The 18,601-nt window shown below is 42.2% G+C and overlaps 1 protein-coding gene and 1 long non-coding RNA gene across 11 annotated transcripts in view; one reads left to right on the forward strand and one right to left on the reverse strand.

Annotated features, from left to right (window-relative positions):
- The window catches only part of LOC104005123 (uncharacterized), a 222,700-nt gene extending 206,390 nt beyond the window's left edge, over positions 1–16,310 (forward strand). For both annotated transcript variants that reach the window (XR_001715987.4, XR_008546339.2), the window contains 2 exons: positions 9,452–9,705; positions 11,583–16,310. This is a non-coding gene — a long non-coding RNA (uncharacterized LOC104005123). The remainder of the gene's footprint in view (positions 1–9,451; positions 9,706–11,582) is intronic.
- Positions 10,325–18,601, reverse strand: part of ST6GAL2 (ST6 beta-galactoside alpha-2,6-sialyltransferase 2) — an 85,279-nt gene continuing 77,002 nt past the window's right edge. For 8 of the 9 annotated variants that reach the window (XM_009443039.5, XM_063788771.1, XM_009443035.5 and 5 more), the window contains exon 6: positions 10,325–15,686. In XM_009443039.5, the coding sequence (XP_009441314.1) occupies positions 15,415–15,686 (272 nt within the window). In that variant the 3' untranslated portion in view covers positions 10,325–15,414. 9 annotated transcript variants of the gene reach the window in all.

The following is an 18,601-nucleotide window of genomic DNA, read 5'->3' on the forward strand; positions in this document are numbered from 1 at the left end:
TTCAGGCAGGGAATGTGAATCCATATTCAGAGGAAGTGATAATTCCAGGGAAAGCACATACCTTCTTCTGCCCCTACCTCTTGTGATGGGGGAGGGGGTCCAATATATCCAACCAGCTGGCCAGCTGACTGCCAGAAAGAAAGCTGCTAAATTAGAGGGCTTGGTGTCACCCTCTGCTGTGGTCAGGGTCAGCACTCAGTAGATGCTATGGCCAGGTCAGCCTTGGTGGAGGAAAGCTCGTATTTTTGAGCTCACACTTGACCATCAAACCTGCCAGTATGATCACTTCGCATGCAAGTCTAGTGGGCCCACTTTGGGGAGGTGGCAAAAAGAGTGACTGATAGCCACTCATCAGGCTACCTTATTCTGCTGTTTGATAAGAGCCACCTCTACCATAGTTGGGAAGAATTTCCGAGGTTCCCAAGTCCTCATGCTCTGACTTCAGAAAGGTCCATTCAAACACTGTTTTCCCAGAGCATTGATTTTTCACTTCCAAGTCCCTGAACATCCAGTGATGCCATTGGGCGTGACCTCTCACTCAATGTGGTTCCATACCTCTGGTCCCTCTCCTTGCAGGTATAGTGAACAAACCTGGGAGGACCCCCCTTTCCACTGCCCTTGAGGTCACTCCCCTGTGGTGCTGTAGAGCTGCAGCTGCTGGCTTTCAAAGATGCCAGCAGAACCATATGAAAATGAAGTCAAGGTTTTTTTTTTTTCTTCTTCTTCTTCAATCCCCTGGTCACTGGGAACTTCCTGTTGGGCCACAGGTGTGAGTTGTGGTAAAGGTATCAGTGCAAGAGAAGGAGGTGCACAGAAGTTGAAGCCACTTGTTTAAGCAACTTACTTGTGCCTTTAAGCCCAATTTCCCACATAGCAGTTCAACTTGATGATGGACAGCAGCTACCATGCCCAGCTTTGTGGCTCAGTGACTTACAGCAGGGCTTCCCAATCCCTGGGCCATGGACTGGTACTGGTCTGTGGCCTGTTAGGAACCAGGTCTCACAGCAGGAGGTGAGTGGTGGGTGAGTGAGCATTATCACCTGAGCTCTGCTTCCTGTCAGATCAGCATCATCACTAAATTCTCATAGGAGCAGGAACCCTATTGTGAACCATGCAAGCGAGGGATCTAGGTTGTGCGCCCCTTATGAGAATCTAATGCCTGATGATCTGAGGTGAAACAGTTTGATCCTGAAACCATCCTACCCCCTCTCAACCACTGTTTGTGGGAAAATTGTTCAACAAAACCAGTCCCTGCTGCCAAAAATGTTGGGGACCACTGACTTAGGCAAGACGCAACTCTCAATGTGCATCTTGAGCTACATAGATGCTACCAGGGCCCAGAAGCAAGTTAGGAGCTATTTCTTAAAAGGAGAGGAGTTATATGAAGGAGTGGATGATCTTATTCCAAAATTTTAAGGGATTTCCCATATGTAATCTATCAGGGTCTGCTAATGCCCACCGTGGACCTGCTAGACATATGGCTCCTATGTAAGGCATCTTGCCCAGTAGGCTAGATCAGCTACAGAGCCTTCTGCAACTATGGCACCCATTCATATCTGGCAACCTGATGGGTAACTCGGGAAACAGGTTGGAACAGTATGGTCAAATAGAAATTTGACTAGGAATCTATTTCAGAATCTATTTCTATACATAGTCCTCAGGTTACACTCAATGTAAACCAATAAAATTTTGCAATTATTTTGTTGCATATTGTATTAGTCCATTCTCACACTGCTATAAAGAACTATATGAGACTGAGTAATTCATAAAGCAAAGAGGCTTAATTGACTCACAGTTCCACACACTGCACAGGAAGCATGGCTGGGGAAACCTCAGGAAACTTACAATCATGGTGGCAGGTTGAAGGGGAAGCAAGCACATTTTCACATGGTGGCAGGAGACAGAAAGAGTGAAGAGGGGAGGGCTACACACTTCAACGACATGAGATTTGGGTGGGGACACAGAGCCAAACCATATCACATATAGAATCTCTTTTGAGATCACATTTTATACTCCTCCCCTTAAAGTCCACAGTGAATCCATAGCTGTTATTAGACTCTAATTACAGATGTGAAAGTATTAAGAGTTGGTGAGGTGGGTCTGAGGGAAAATCGTCACCCCTTGCAAGCTAACTACTTCAGATGCAGGTATTATACAGTCTTTAAGTAAGAGGAGGCTCACCTACTCTGCTTGGGGAGAAAGGGCTACTCTGGCAGGTGGAGCTTGCTGGGACGTGGGATTCAAGGTCCTCAGAATGATAGGAACAGGATCATACTGATCCCATTCTAATCTCAGGGATGTTCTTTCCTGATTAACACTTTAACTTTACGTAAGATACCAGAAAACACTGCAATTCCAATTTGTATTATAATTTGGCTACTCGCAGGATTCAATTTTGGCCTGGTTAGTTTCCCTGAGTCCTGGTTGTTCAGCTATGAGAAATAAGGGATTTCCTGAGGACAGCCATTGAACCTCTGTATGCCTGCCTTAAGATGAGAATTTAAAGTGACAAGCGTGTCACTGCCTTTTCCCCAAATCTTCGTTCCAGTGAGAAATAACCATTAAGCCCCACATTAAACCTTGGGCTGTTCATTTCCGTCAGAACATTCCATGTAGCAGCTGCTCAATTTCCTGTATTTGGCCTTCTATAGGCACTTGGTTCCAGGCAACTAACTGCATTTGGGAACTTCAATGGCTTTGCCACAACATGTCATGGGTGGTAAACATCCCATTTTCCACTGGCAATAAGGTCTCCGCTACGTTCATATTTGGTCAGATCTGAGGAATCCTCTGGTAAGAAAAACTGTATCCTTCAACATTCAGATAGGGAACAGAAGCCACGCTATGCTCTCAAGGTTTAGAGGTTTTAATGTAAGGAAATAGTGGCTTGCACAAACAGTTGGAAGAACTATGAGTGAAGGCTGGGGAAGCTGCCACCAGCGATCTCAAGCTGGCACACCCGAGGGCGGTTCTTAAGTGCACCCCAGGAAGCCCCATAATTCTCCAGAACTTCTAGCAAGCTCCTGCCATTCTCCCCGTAAGAGCAATGAAGTAGGGGGGTCTCCAGAAGTTGCTGTGAAGCCACTGTGAATCACGCATCTGCTCACACCTTTGCCACCAGTTGCCTCTAGAAACTCATGGCCCTTCACTCTCTTTTATCTTTGAAATCTCCTCTGAGTGCCTCTGATTGATAGTCTTACCCAGACCCACATGGAGTGAGGATTCTGGGGAGATGGGGTGCACAGCTTCTTTACTGCAGAGTAGAGGGGACCCCAGGGTGCAGCATTGGCAATAGCTAGTCAACTGCAGACTGTCATGTGCGAGAACATCTCTGCTTTTCTATGGGTGGGGAATCTTGCTCCCAATTTGGATAAAGTCATGGGAGAATGGAAATACAGTGACTTGGGCAAGGAGCAATTGGCTTGCAACGGAAGAACTGAGGGCTCACACTCAAGTGTGGTGAGCTGCTCTACAGCCACAGATCATTCCGTCCTGACGCATGTCTCTTTTCCAGGGTCACTTTGCCACCTTCTCCCTTTTACCCTCTTAGGGCTCTACCTCGAGGTCTGCTGGAAGGGAGCCACTCTGGCTCACTGGAGCCTGGGCGGCTCCATGGAGGAGAAAGGAGGGAACCCAGGCGATGGCCAGTGCCACCTGTTGGACATGTGAATGTGACCATCTTGAACCGTCCAGCCCAGCTGCCTTTCCAGCTGAACATAGCTCCTGGAGTGTGCCAGGAGAAGCAAGCAGAGAAACTGCCCAGCAAAACCTTGTGGAAGCATGAGGAATGACACATCATTCTTTTTTTGAGCCACTATGGTCTGTTGTGCTGCAAGATAACCAATATACCACAGTGGGAAAGCTCCAATACAGTGCGAAACTGGAAAGAAGAGAATGCAGAGGGTAGCTGTACTGTTTACAACGCTCCCTCTGTTTGCTAGCTTCATTTTTAGTGAGTGTGCAGATTCTGACAAGGATCATTTAGATATGTTTGACCTCGTCCTTGGAGCCATGAATCGGAGACCTCTTGACAGCAGGCACAGATCCTCTATATGGAAAAAACAAAACAAAACAGAACGAAATAAAACAAACAAAAAAAACAGGACAAGAAAAAATGTTGAAAAACATATTTACCTATATTTCTCATTTCATGAAAAAGGATTCCTGCAGTTTTGTTTAGAGAGCCTTGAAAACAAATCATCACCACAAAGACTTGGTTTTATTTCACTTCTAAAATTTAAGGAGATGAAACTTCCCTGAAAAAGCAACCATCTGCAACGTCTAGCATTCATCAGTGTTCTCCTCTATTAATTATTTAGATATACTGGGCTGGGGAGATCGAAATATAATAATAATGCCACCAACAATTCATATTCACTAGGTGCCAGACTGTGTTAGATAATTTACATGCTGTGTCTAAATTAATAATTGCAATAATTCAATGAGTAGGTACTGTCATTATCTCTACTTTACACATGAGGAAACCAAACTCAGAGAAAGTAGGTAATATACACAAGGTCACATAGCTAGTTTGGGAGGCAGGGACTGACCCGTGACTTTCAAATCAATAATGTGATCCCAGGTGCTTGCCCCAAGGGCTTGGATATAGATGCAATTCTGGTCACTGGGTGCTATGCAGCCTGTGTTGCTGTGGACATTTGGGGCTCTGGCCCTCATCACACTTGGATTAAAACAATGAATAAACAAAAATCAGGATGTAGATTTTCCTTTCTGATCACTCACACCATTTATCAGAGCCCAGTTTCTTTTCACTAGACCCAAAGTCTTCCCTAATATTTTTTAAACTTGCTTTTTAAAGTTTGTGATTATATTTACTGTCCTTTTAAAAATGTGTGTAATATAAGGTATTAGGACAAGACAGAAAGTACCCTTTTTCCCCACTGCCCAAAGATAATTATTGTTACAATTATTTTGGCATCTTTAAGGATTTTGTTTTTTTGTTTGTTTTGAGACGGAGTCTAGCTCTGTTGCCCAGGCTGGAGTTCAGTGGCCCGAGCTCGGCTCACTGCAACCTCTGCCTCCTGGGTTCAAGCGATTCTCCTGCCTCAGCCTCCTGAGTAGCTGGGACTACAGGCGCCTGCCACCACGCCTGGCTAACTTTGTATTTTTAGTAGAGACAGGTTTCACCATGTCGCCTAGGCTGGTCTCGAACTCCTGACCTCAGGTGGTGATCTGCCTGTCTTGGCCTCCCAAAGGGCTGGGATTACAGACATGAACCACTGCACCTGGCCATCTTTAAAGATTTTTTAAGTCATAGAAGTATATAGGTATGACATGTACATATATCTGTGTATAAATTTATAAGAAATATGTGTGTCTATATGAATAAGAAAGAGACTACAACATAGATACAGTTTTCTATCCTACTTGTTTCCCTTAACATTACATCATATTAGTTCCCGCATCATGCACTTTTGTTTAGACATGGCTTTAACGGCTGCATGGAACTCCCCAAGGCTTTGTTGCAGTCATTCTATGATGTTTTCTCTGAGTTAGGACATAAAAGAGCTAGAGTCTAAGACAATCTTCTTGGAAATCCCATTCATGGTGGATGTCCCCATGTTTTTGACACAGGCAAGCCCCCATCTTTATACCTGTATTCACTTTGTTCCTTACGCAAAGAAGTGGGGGGTGAACATATTACAGACTTTGAGAAAAAGGACCTGGGCTCATACCCTGCCCTGCCACAGTGACCTTGATCAAGGAGGAGAGCCTCCTAGAGCCTCTGTTTCCTTCTATATCAAATGGGGGTGATTATATCTATCTTCCAAGGATTCTCATTACCTGAGAATCAGGTAATGTTGGTGCAGCATCTGCTACATAGTGGGTGTTCAGTCTCAACATGTATGTTATTTTCTACTTTCCAGGCTTATTTTCCTTGGAGAAGGGAGACAGAGGCTAATTTTTGAAAGCGAATTATTTGTCTCATATTGTCCATAAGTATGGCTCTTTAGTATGTCTGGTGGCTAATAGGGCTTTGTGGCAGGCTCCTTTTAACAGTCGATAACACAGTAATAGCACAACAAAGGGATCAAGGGCTACAGAGCCAGCTACCTGGATTGGCTCTACCCCTTACCCGCTCTGTAACGTAGGTTATTTCTCCATGTCTCAGTTTTCTCATTTGTCAAATGCAAAATCAATGGTACTTTGTCTATAAGATTAAATACATCATTTCATGTGGTGTGATATGGCAGGACAATGGGCAGCATGAAGTGCTTAATAAATATTAGCTCTTACTATTCAACATCATCTTCCAAATCCGGTAATATACACAAGGTCACGTAGCTAGCATGTGTTGATTTCAGCACAGTGTGCAGAAGACCTGCATACCATCCCAGGCTAGGCCCGAAAGTGTCCACGAGGTCCTGCTGCTCTCTCCCCATCTGGTGGCTCATGCAGAGGCTGCAGTGGGGGGCGCTGCAGCCCTCAGGCAGGGGGAAGAGCCTCAAGGTGTAGAACCTGTATCCGCATTCCCCATGTGGAAGGATGTTGGCCAAACACCCTATTGAACTATCATGGATGCACAACCCAAATCTTATATTTGGGAGTTGTTACAACAACAACTTGCTTTATTAATATAGCAATCATTTCCTCATTTGCAGGTGTAAAAACTATGATAATTGCTAAATTTTTCTCAATGTAAAGTATACCGTCCATATTTTTCTCTTAAGCGATTGGCCCCTACTGTTGTCTGCTAATGATGCCAGCAAATGACAAAACTATTAAGTCATGAATGAAGATAAATTATAAACTTGAGGAATTAATTATCATTCTTAGCTCAGAAATTTGCTTTGTTGATCTTCAGGCATACTCATGGTTATAATTACAGAATGTACCAGTACCTTAGAAGAAAATCCTGGAAACAGTCGTGGAGTGCTCTTTAAAACTAGTGCATTGCCATTGCTTCTGATGGTTCAGAAGACAATTTGGGATAGAAAAAAAATCATAGAAATTGGCCAGGCGCAGTGTCTCACACCCGTAATCCCAGCACTTTGGGAGGCTGAGGTAGGTGGATCACTTGACGTCAGGAGTTCAAGACCAGCCTGACCAACATGGTGAAACCCCGTTTCTACTAAAAATACAAAATTAGCCGGGCGTGGTGGCACAAGCCTGTAATCCCAGCTACTTAGCAGGCTGAGGCAGGAGAATCGCTTGAACCCGGGAGGCGGAGGTTGTACTGAGCCAAGATCGCACCATTGCCCTCCAGCCTGGGCAACAAAAGTGAAACTCTGACTCAAAAAAAAAAAAAAAGAAAAAAAAGGAAAAATCATAGAAATTAATGACTCATTCAAAAAGTGATTCGAAAGAGAATTACTGTAAGTATAAATGTTTTAATAATTTAAATGGTCAGTTTCACACATATTGTGCTTTCCTTTGTATCCCTTGGTGATATATAATGAAAAATCTATGCCTAAATAAGTCTAAAGTGCTTTTTTGACAAACTTCGAAGTTACTATTGTTTACTGGAAATATAATGTGAGCAGACAATTTTAAATCTTCTAGTAAGCATGTTCAAAGATATAAAAAGGAATGTCAAAATTAATCTCAGTAACATGTTTTTATTTGAAGAAATATATTGAAAATATCAGTTCAACATGTACTCAATATAACAAAGTTATTGAGGTATTTTACATTCACCTTTTCCTACTAAGTCTTGGAAGTCCAGCCTGTATTTTCCACGTCACACCTCAATTCAGGACTGGCCACATTTCAACTACGCCAAATTCACACGTGGCTCATGGCTACTGTGCTTCACAGTGCACACCTAAGTGGGACAGGAGACTCATGTTCTAGTTTGATTACGTTTTTATTTGTACTGGGGTGCAAAAGAATGGTGCATTTTATGCTTAGTGATGTCTTAGATTAGATGAAATAGGGTAGTTTTTACCTTGCATTGAAAAGGGGATTTAAGGTAAGAAATAAATTTAGTTAGGGAAAAATATTTGTTTCTCACACATACCTACTATGTAGTTTTTGGAAGAAAGTTGTCTGAGAATGCAATTTCTTGCACAATATTCCTAAAAATGAGTTCAGTGAGTCACCATCACTGCTGGCTCTTCCTCTACTTGGGCCCACGTGGGTGGCTGAGGTCCCTGAAATGTCTTCTTCTAGGTTTTCTAGCACCCTCCTGGGCTCTCCCATACCCCCTTTAACCTCTTCATGCCAGCGTTGTTTTAAAAACTAAAGGGCATATTGCTGTTTCTATCTCCTTTTTTTCCCATCCTTGGGATGGTAAGCCAGCAATAACAAGAAAAGACATATTTTCCAAAGTCATTGATTTTTCTTTTGCTTTGACTTTTCTGATCAGTTTCTCAGGGGGTTCCTCATTCTTAAGTACTGCTTGTTTCTCCAACATGATACAATGAGCTAGGAGAGTGGCTGGGCATAGAGCTTGTGGAATGTCAATCCTTCCTGGCTGCTTTCTCTATACCACATCAGAGGCACTCTTTATATTGGGCCATGACAATCATAGAGGCTGCCTTCTTATGACAAAATAATTGTACTTGATTGACACATACAGTTCAGAAAGACTCCGGGGCTCTGGGGATTTAGAGGACTGGAAAAGCCTCTGGAAAAGCCCAATGTTAGTCTCCATAAATTTGAAAGCACAGTTTCTCACAATATTCAAAGTGCAATGATCCTCTGTAGAATTTTTTAGTGTTAGGGCAGCATCCCAGGGCAAGGCTGCTATTAGAAGACTAACACAATGCTCCTGACCAAAGGCTTTGAAGCCAGTCAGAGATTGCATGTCTGGCTGTCATTTCCTGGCTATGTGTCACAGGCTGACACCTAACTGCTCTGACTTCAACTTTCCTGGGCTAATATAATACCTATTTTAGAAGGTGGTCTTATGAGGATTACATGTACATCGTCTACCACAAGACCAGTCTAAAGAGTTTTCCACAGATTGTATTCATGATCAGGGGTCAGCAAACTGTTTCTGTAAAAGGCCAGGTAGGCATGGTGGCTGCAAAGTCTCTGTTGCAACTACTCAACTCTACCCTTGTAGGGTGAAAGCAACCATAGACATGTGAATGAATGAGCATGGCTGTGTTCCAATAAAACTTTATTTACAAAAGTAGGCTGTGGGCCAGCCCGTGCTCTAGGCAATGAGGGGCTTGCAGAGATCTAGTGCAGGAAGGCGTTCTCCCTGCCACATTTTGTGCACCAGGGTCTCTTGAACATAGCACTTCAGCGCATTCAGTGGGGTTGACTGGGTATGCCTTTGGTTGTGAGATAGTTCTGTTTCTGAGTTGATGATTTTGATATGCAAATGGCATCTGGGACCCCTGGACTTACTTTTCATTCCCTCTCACTTTAGCCTTCTCTCTCTCTCTGCTGTTCACTTCACCTCCTTCCCCTAGCTCCTGCTGTCTCTGAGTGCAACGTATCTTATACAATTCCTTTCTCTTCCTCTGAATCCTTCCAGCAGCATCTAGTGCTAATGGACACCAAGTCTCCTGTGTGTGCCCCTCAGAGTCCCTGGAGTGTGCGCATGCCTGGCTTCTCCGAGAGCACGGAACAGTATCCTTCCAGTGATCCACTCCAGCCCTTCCCGATCAGGGCTGGTGCAGCCCTGTCTACCTTTTAATTAGCTGGAAGAAAGTGGTCATCTTGTGGGGAAAGAAACACAACAGCATGAAGGTGGTGAGAGTCCTCTCTGATTCAGCACAGCTGTTTGAGGTGATGGATGACTCTGAATTTCCTACCTGCTCACACTGTCCTCACATCAAAAACCCCAAAGACTTTCTTGATTTGAGGATTTCCTCACATTCTAAACAGAAAGCGCAAATGACCGAGAATTTCTTTCCAGGAGCCTAATTAACTGATTTTCCCTTCATGTCACAAGTATGAAAATACCAAGGCCAATTTGACATTGTGGTGGGTTGTAGGTGACTCAGCTGTCTTTAGGCTTTCCTCGAATAACTTATTTATGTTTTCCAAGACTTAATGCCCTGTCAAGCTGAGGAAGAGTCTCCCAAAGCCATGCATTCATCAAAATCTTGGGTTATTAAGTCAACATCAAGATTTGTTAGCCTAAATATGCCTTTTCCACTTGATTTCGCCACTTTCATTCTCCGGCATGTGGCCATTAATCCCTGGAAGAAAGAAACCTGCCCACCTGTGGTTTTAGGCCCAGGCTGTGTCCATATTCATGGCTGAAGGCCTGCTGCTGTTCCTTCTGTCGCCACTCAGTCTTCTAATTAGATTTCAGCTTCGCCATTTGTTTTCCTAGGGATGGACTGTTATTTTGCCACTTGCTCATTTGTATGTGTAACTTCTACGAATTAAAACAAGAAACTTCTAGACAAATGAAAACATGTTTTATTTACAAGAAAAAAGTCTGTACATTGTGTATACATAAAAATATACAAAACCAAAATAGAAAATATCAAAGTGTTAAAATGTGTACAAACACTTTTAAAATGCGACTCCTGGGAAACTTCAAGCTTTAATTAGTTTGAAGAGTACACATTTCATTTTAAAAATTATCATACAAAAGAATTCCCAAAGCTGTTAAAAAAGTTCACTGGTTTCCACTGGAAGAATTGTCTAAGTATTTCATCTAGAATAAAACAGGATTTGTTATAAATGTTAGATTTTAACACCACCAATGCAATTTCTTTGTTTCCAATCTACCTAGCAAGACTATTTTCCATAGAACCAGTAAATGTTTCTTCTAATCTTTGAAAGCCATGAGCTATAGCTAAGCTTCCCTTCAAAGTTCAGTGTTAAATCAGGCTTCTGACTAGGATAAAATATTAAGGTAGTGTTCTACCTTCATAGTGCCTTTTAAATAATTCTGTCAGACCATTTTAATGTAGCCAAGATGTGCAGAGTATGAGTGTGTGGGAAGCGGTTGGCGGAGGACTGAATTTTTTTTTTCTTTTAACAGAAGGACATATAACATTTGCTTCCTTCTCTCAAAATATTAGTGGTTACATAATTAAAATAAAATTTATTGTAAAGGTTTCAGTCAAAAATATTGATGAAAAAGCAATATAAAACCAACCATGTGTGTAGATATGTATATACACAATTATATAACTATATCTACTACATGTACACTTTTTATACTAAGAACTAGATCAATGTCTTTAATTCCTTAAATGTCATTAGCTCAAGTTTGAACAGAAACATATTACATTACTTTTTTTTTTTTAACCAAAAGGCTTCATTCATTTAATAAAACAAGAACTTACATTTTATTTCCTTGAACGGACAGAGAAATACCTTTCATTTATCAAGTGTGTAAATAATGCCCATGTGACAGAAACATGCATAATAATCTCATAAGAGAACATCCAGAGTATAAAAGACAAGTTGAAACTCAGGGACATTTTACCTAAGCAATTAATTTCCAGATGGAGTTGCCTTGATCAGTCATGTAACCACTGGGTAAGAGTTCTAAACTATCAGAAAGAGTTCTAAACTATCAGAATCAAAACAGACAATACGATAGAACATACTTGGAAGCTACCTGGCCAATAGGTTCACTCATGTCTTTCTGATAATTCCCCTGGTCCCACCTCACTCCCTTTCTCTGTCTCTTACCACAGCTAAGCAGAAATTCAACCAAGTAACTGACCACATGTACTGTGTGTTGATCTATAAGAAAAACTGGAGAGAGAACTTGAATCATGGCATTTGTGCGTATGAAATTCGATCACATACTGGCACTCATCTAAGACTGATCCCACTTAATGCACCCAAACGGGACCTACCTAATTAATTCAGGAGATGTGTTACTGCTCAGAAGAGTCAATCAGCAGCGTAAGTATGATCTGTCCAGCAGAATGAACTGGCTCATACACATGTAAGAGAGTGACCCAGCTACTTTGATTTCCTAATTTTGAAAACGCTAATGATTATTTTAGCATTTCTTTTTTTGCAGATGCTATGGCTACAATGACTGAGGACTACTGGAGAGTCCAGGATTGATTAAGTGTCTGGCTGAGAGACCAAGAGGACCAGACACATGGGAAGTGCTGTTTCTCGAAGCTCTGCCTTCAGGCAGACAAGGAAAGACCTGGTCATTCAAAGATGTATAAAAGCCCTCCCTTGCCCATTTTAATGCACAAGCCTGATGCTTACATGCAACTTTTAACTGACCATCCCTTGGTCCTAAGCACAAAGTTCTCTGTAAGAGCAGCTCTATAAGGACATAGTGGGAAATGTCAGCTCCCTGGGACGAGCATCGGTATTCCGTGAGAACACCAGGTCTGTTAAAGGTTACCCACCTACCTGGTGTGACTGGCTGGAGAAATAAGTTAGGGAGAATCTAGATGTGGTTGAATTGTCATTGCTGCTCAAAATTTGTTTCTTTGTGATAACAACAACAACAACAAAACAACAACAACAACAACGGGTGAAATTATCTTGAAATACAAAAGAATGTTTGTTGGTCCTGAGAGTGAAAAAAGGAATCCTTAACAGCTTCAGCTTGCACCAAGAGGATTTTTTTTTATCAGCTTCCCTTCATAAGAGAGGATGGAGGATTTTGGAAGAGACAGAACCTGGGAGAAATTCAGTGAGCTGCCACTTACTGTTAACTACTCCACAGAAGAACTGTATGTTTATTGGAATTCAGTAAATGTGGCATGTAAGGATTTAGTCAATGTCTGGCAAAATGCTGCCACTTAGGACCCGTTTGGCTAATACTAGAAGTAGTCATCAAGTTAACTATAACTGCCCAACATTTTCTTAGAAGCCAAAAAACTTAAACTTTTATAGAAGAATGCCCAGTCAGTACTATATTAATGTGTGTATTACATTTATTGACTGTTGAACAGACCCTGATTCCCAAGAGTCTTTAAGGCCATAATAAATGCAAAAATTGTAACTAAATTCCCTTTGTACTCTTCAGTCTTTCTTGTAACCTCAATGAAACTGAAAGTACTATTTTAAAAGTACAATGACTACGACAAAATTCCATTTAAAAATCTTTAAAGTGTTGGGTTCTGAGGCTTTTGAACTTGAATATTTACACTGACCCCAATAAATTCTCCTCTAACCAAGTTCTCATGTCAGCCAAGGGGGATTGTGCTGGATAGTAAGGATGTCTACAAGTAAATCCACTTGCAAAACTATAAAAGGAGCTTCAATAGTCAGGGGCATTTAATGGCCTGGAAGATCTAGAAAGATCCAAGGAGGGTAGGGAGTAATATTCATCCACCAGAGCCACCTCACCCACATTCCAGAGTTGCTGAAATTATTACACACATGTAAACATAAGGACAAGACAAAGTTTTTTCAAGAAATTAGAAAGGAATGGCCGGGCACCGTGGTGCCTCACGCCTATAATCCCATCACTTTGGGAGGCCGAGGCAGGCAGATCACAAGGTCAGGAGATCGAGACCATCCTGGCTAACACGGTGAAACCCTGTGTCTACTAAAAATACAAAAAATTAGCTGGGCGTGGTGGCGGGTGCCTGTAGTCCCCAGCTACTCAGGAGGCTGAGGCAGGAGAATGGTGTGAACGTGGGAGGCAGAGCTGGCAGTGAACCAAGATCGCACCACTGCACTCTAGCCTGGGCGACAGAGCGAGAGACTGTCTCAAAAAAAAGAAAAGAAAAGAAAAGAAATTAGAAAGGAACATGGCTTAACCATGTCTATTTAGACATAAGTTAATATATAGGACAAAGTTACCTATCCCTTCTCATTGACTTAATAACAAAACTCTCAAAATGGGCTTTTATTGGATATTATTGTGATTAAAACTTTCCAATTTCTCCTTCACTATTATAACAAGCTATAGGAGATGTCTTGTTTTCCAGCTCCATATCTGCTGAATAGACTAACCAAACAGAAGCCTTCAGTCTCTGTAAGCCATTCTTGCTCAAGAAAGTAGTCCTGAGAACAGTCTAGAAGAAACCAATCCTGAAACAAAGAAAACTTTTCCACTAAACTCTCCTGACATTCATACATTTTGCAAGGGAGAACGCATTTAATTAAGCTGCTATTGTCATTGCAACAAGTCTTAACTGTACCATGGAGATATGTTTTGGTTATACATTGAAATAATAGCATGTTTAATTAAGGTATTACAGAATGTTTCTGTTTCACTATATTCATAGCAAAAATTTTTCAATGTATCAGTGACAGTTGAGATTAAAGAAAAAATCAACCCTGAATATAGCTAACATATTGGGATGAAAATTTCCCTCTAGCTGCCTTTCCCTCTGACACATCTACATATTTTCCTTGTTAATAAGCAATGCTTTCAGATAAATTATTTAATTATATGGCTTTGTCATGCTGCTGACATAAAACATATCTGCAAAAGCAAGGACTGGATTCCTAAATGTCTGTAGGAAGATTTAGTGAAGATTCAGTGCTCATCACTGTGGAGTTCCCACTGGCTGATAAAAACCTGCAAGAAACCTGTATAATAAAGACAGGCGTGCATCCCTAGAAGCACAGGGTGATGGCTCCAAAATCTTTCCTTCTAGTTTGGAAGGAGCAAGGTGTTTCCCGTCTTCCCCAGCGCAGCTGTGCCAATTGTCAAGTGTGTCACTGACTATGCAAAAGCTGCAAGGTAGATCTGCAGGTGAGGAGGTACAAGGCAGAAAAGCCAGAACCGGGGAGTGTCCAGGGGCACCTGCAGCCCTGTGATTCTATGTTACTTGCCAGTGATGTGCCTCCTGGTGGATGTGATACTAATGTTCCTGGTTGAAATACTGCAGGGAAACAAAGGGCCTCCTCTGTGGTGCTATATGGAATTTGGCTTTTTCTTGGACCTTTCAAGATGGATGTTTTCTGGTTTTAGAACTCTGTCTTGATGCACAGAAAGCAAAGCATTCAGTGGGCAATGGGAGGCAGAGATGAAGAATGCAACGGTTGGAAATAAAAGCCTTTGCCAGGATGTGCTGGGAATTTTTTGCTGTTAAACACATCGGAGTGATAATTTCAATGTCTGTCATAAAACCTAGGATATTTAATGATGAATGCATGTATAACTGACACACTCGATGCTGTAAATGATGTCCCTCAATTTGAATGTTTCTAAACATAAACCACTTCATATGGTCAGGAACATCACCAAAACCTGTCATTGAAACCAACCCTGACGAGGGGTACTCATGGCAGAAGAATAAGTTGTTAACATTTCTGGAGGTATCATCATACCCATGGTCATACACGTGTTTTCTTTCTAGCTATCCTTGGTTTTGCATCTTTCTTGAGCCTTATTTTTTAAAAAAAACCATTTCTATGTTCAAAGCAGTAATACATACTCAATGGCTTAGAAAGAGAAGGATTCTCATGACCACCACTAAATTACTGTTTAAAGACTCAAAACTACACTGTCTAAAATCTATCTTCAAGTATTCTTTTGTGACTTTGAGTACAACAGTAGCACCTTATTGCACATTGATTCCCAAGAAACCCTTTTTAAGAGTGTGGAATGACTGGACTTGGTGCAGGGCAGTGCACCGCCTGGAAGCCGGGCAGAACCACCTTGCCCTTGCGATGCAAATCCCCCTGCGTGCCCGTGTTCAGGCGCTGCACCAGGAGCTTCTCATAGAGTAGTGGGTGGTACGCCCCGAGGGTGCAGGCTGCGTCGTAGTACAGCTCGTGGTAGTGGCACAGCTCCGTCTGCCGCACGGATGGGATATATTCATACACGTGCACCTCTCTGCACATGGACATCATGATGAGGATTCCTGACATGAAAACCAAAAATTAGAACCTAATGAACAACTCCATGTGAGAGGGATGAGTTTTTTGGGGGAGGGGTGGTGGTGATGGGATATGACTGTGGCAAGAGACACTTGCTTTGCACTCACTTTTTTGTTGTTGTTGCATTTGCAATGTTATAACTTCCATTAAGTGGTGTGTATGCAGTTCATGAAGTATGGGGGCATATTAAAATGTAATACTATATATATATATATATATATATATATATATATATTCGCTCATTTAATTTATCACTGTGGGCCTGGTAAGGAGAGATGAAAAGAAGTCAGTGAACTTAAGGGAACCACATGCTAGTGAAGGACAGATTTGCAACCCCCAAATCAGAGTTTCCTGTATCACATTCTATACACATGTCCCATCTGGTTTGCAATGATGGGACAGTTATGTTCCAAAGAAAGAAATGCCATAAAAACTAAATTATAAAATAGTTGCTTGATTATAAATTGACTATAATACAGTTGTTTGAAAACTCGTAACATAAAACTGTACAATGGATCAGCTCTTATACTACAGTTGTCTGAATGGAAAGAAATGGAATTAAAGGGACAGAGTTTAAGATTCATATTAAAATTATTTTTCTCACTGAACTATCAGTGTTAGAGTTTTAATTTTTTAATGTTTCAAATAATCAGCTATAACAGCTAATCATCACTGAGTACATTTTATTCTTTTTTTTTTTTTGAGACGGAGTCTCACTGTGTTGCTCAAGCTGGAGGGCAGTGGCGCGATCTCAGCTCACTGCAAGCTCCACCTCCCGGATTCACGCCATTCTCCTGCCTCAGCCTCCCAAGTAGCTGGGACTACAGGCGCCCACCACCACGCCCAACTAATATTTTGTATTTTTAGTAGAGACATGGTTTCACTGTGTTAGCCAGGATGGTCTCGATCTCCTGACCTCGTGATCCCCCCACCTCGGCCTCTCAAAGTGCTGGGATTACAGGCATGAGCCACCGCGCCAGGCCTGAGTACATTTTATTCTTTATCTAGACTAATGGCTTTCTTTCTTTTCTCAACACCACCATGCCACTATTAACTTGAACGTTAAAAAAAAGACATCTCTTTTCTGAAAGGGATGTCCCTTGTTATAAAAAACATAAAGCAGCACAGTTATTCTTGTTATAGCCAATATTTATCTGAAGATGACAGTAATATTCCCTAATTAACCAACCATGTGTGCAACACAAAAATCCCATACCAGAGGAGTCCTGTACAAGGGACACTGGGAGAGAAGAGAGAAGGGGCCTAATTTTGCTGAGGGGATCCAGAAAGGCTGCCCAAAGGTGGAGAAGTGTGAAGCTCAAGGGGCTGCCTGGTGGACAAGGGGTAGAAGGAAACAGGAGAAGGGATACTGCTCCAGAGTCAGCAAGGATAGCTTGTGTAGTAGATGTCAGAGTCATGATATGGTATCATAGTTGAGAGTAAAACACACTCCTAACAAAGACAAGGGGATTATGCACTTCAAATTCTATGCAGTCAAGTTGCTCTCAAGAGCGATGGTCAGAACCTCAAGTTACTGGGTCAATTCCTCTTGTTTTTCTCCCAGGTCCTTCTACCAGTTTCCTTCCTTCTTCCATGGCTGCCTGGCTGCTGCCCCTCCCTTAGATCAGCCTAAAGCACTGTGATTCAGGCATTCGGGTGGCACCAATTGAGAAAAAGGAAGCAGTACCCCCCAGATGCTCGAAGTGTCTGCACCCGTGGAGAAACATGAGTGCAGTGGTCAAAAGTCTGCCTCCTGATTAGTAATGACTGCTCTCAAACATTTTTTCTCCCCTGTATAAAATCATAAACAAGGAATTCACATGGTGAATGACATCTGCCCATGGAGAATTACATTCTTTTATTTCCAGTCACTTGCCGACATGGTGAAATCCCGTCTCTACTAAAAATACAAAAAACTAGCTGGGCATGGTGGCATGTGCCTGTAATCTTAGCTACTTGAGAGACTGAGGCAGGAGAATCACTTGAGCCTGGGAGGCGGAGGATGCAGTGAGCCAAGATTGCACCACTGGACTCCAGCCTGGGCAACAGAGCGAGACTCTGTCTCAAAACAAAACAAAACAACCCACAAAAAAACCTAAACAAACAAGAAGTGCTCTGGTGTGAATGTTCTCTGGTGGCTGAAGTTTTCCCAGAGCCTGTGTCTGTGGAGCTGAGGACGGCTTCATGTTTTCTAATCAGGGGCTACAGACCAAGTTGCTGTGCACTGCCCAGCATTGGGAGCTCCCCATCTCCTGGGCATGACATCTGCTCTGCCAGCTCTGCACAAGGAACCACGTTGAAGGGGGTGGACTTCATCACGGGCATCATTAATCAATATATTTATTACAACACTTTCCTTGCACATGGCAGGGGGGTGGCTTCAAGGGTGTCTTTTACACAAAGTCACTGTATAACCTAGCAGTGGAACTGTACCCAGAAACCACAGTTCTTTGCTACTTGGGCATTTCTATGAGCTAATAACACAATGGCATCCGTAAGGACTGGAGTCAGTTGTGTTGGAGTTGTGACCTTTGCAACTCTGGTTCTTAAACTGGATGGTTTTCAAACCATGGCTATGTGAAATTGCTATAAGGTGTCTAAACCCTTCCATTTTCTACACTAATCTAGTTGTAGGCCAGTAACACACGTTCCTGGACCAGTGCTGGTCTACTCTCCATGCTTTAAGGACCAGGTTGTTTTAACACACATATTTTTTGAAAACTGCTGAGGAATCCCTAAGTTGTCTCATAGGTAGCAAGACATTCTGCATGTTGACATCTGATCTAGATTTGAACTGCTACCAAATCCAAGTAACTCTGGGGAGCTTCCCTATACATCCTTGCTATCCTCTTAGACTCAAAGAGCTATCAGATGCTTGAATCTGATTGTTTTTCCAGAG

This window comes from Pan troglodytes, chromosome 12, assembly GCF_028858775.2.
Source record: "Pan troglodytes isolate AG18354 chromosome 12, NHGRI_mPanTro3-v2.0_pri, whole genome shotgun sequence".
Lineage (NCBI taxonomy): Eukaryota > Metazoa > Chordata > Mammalia > Primates > Hominidae > Pan > Pan troglodytes.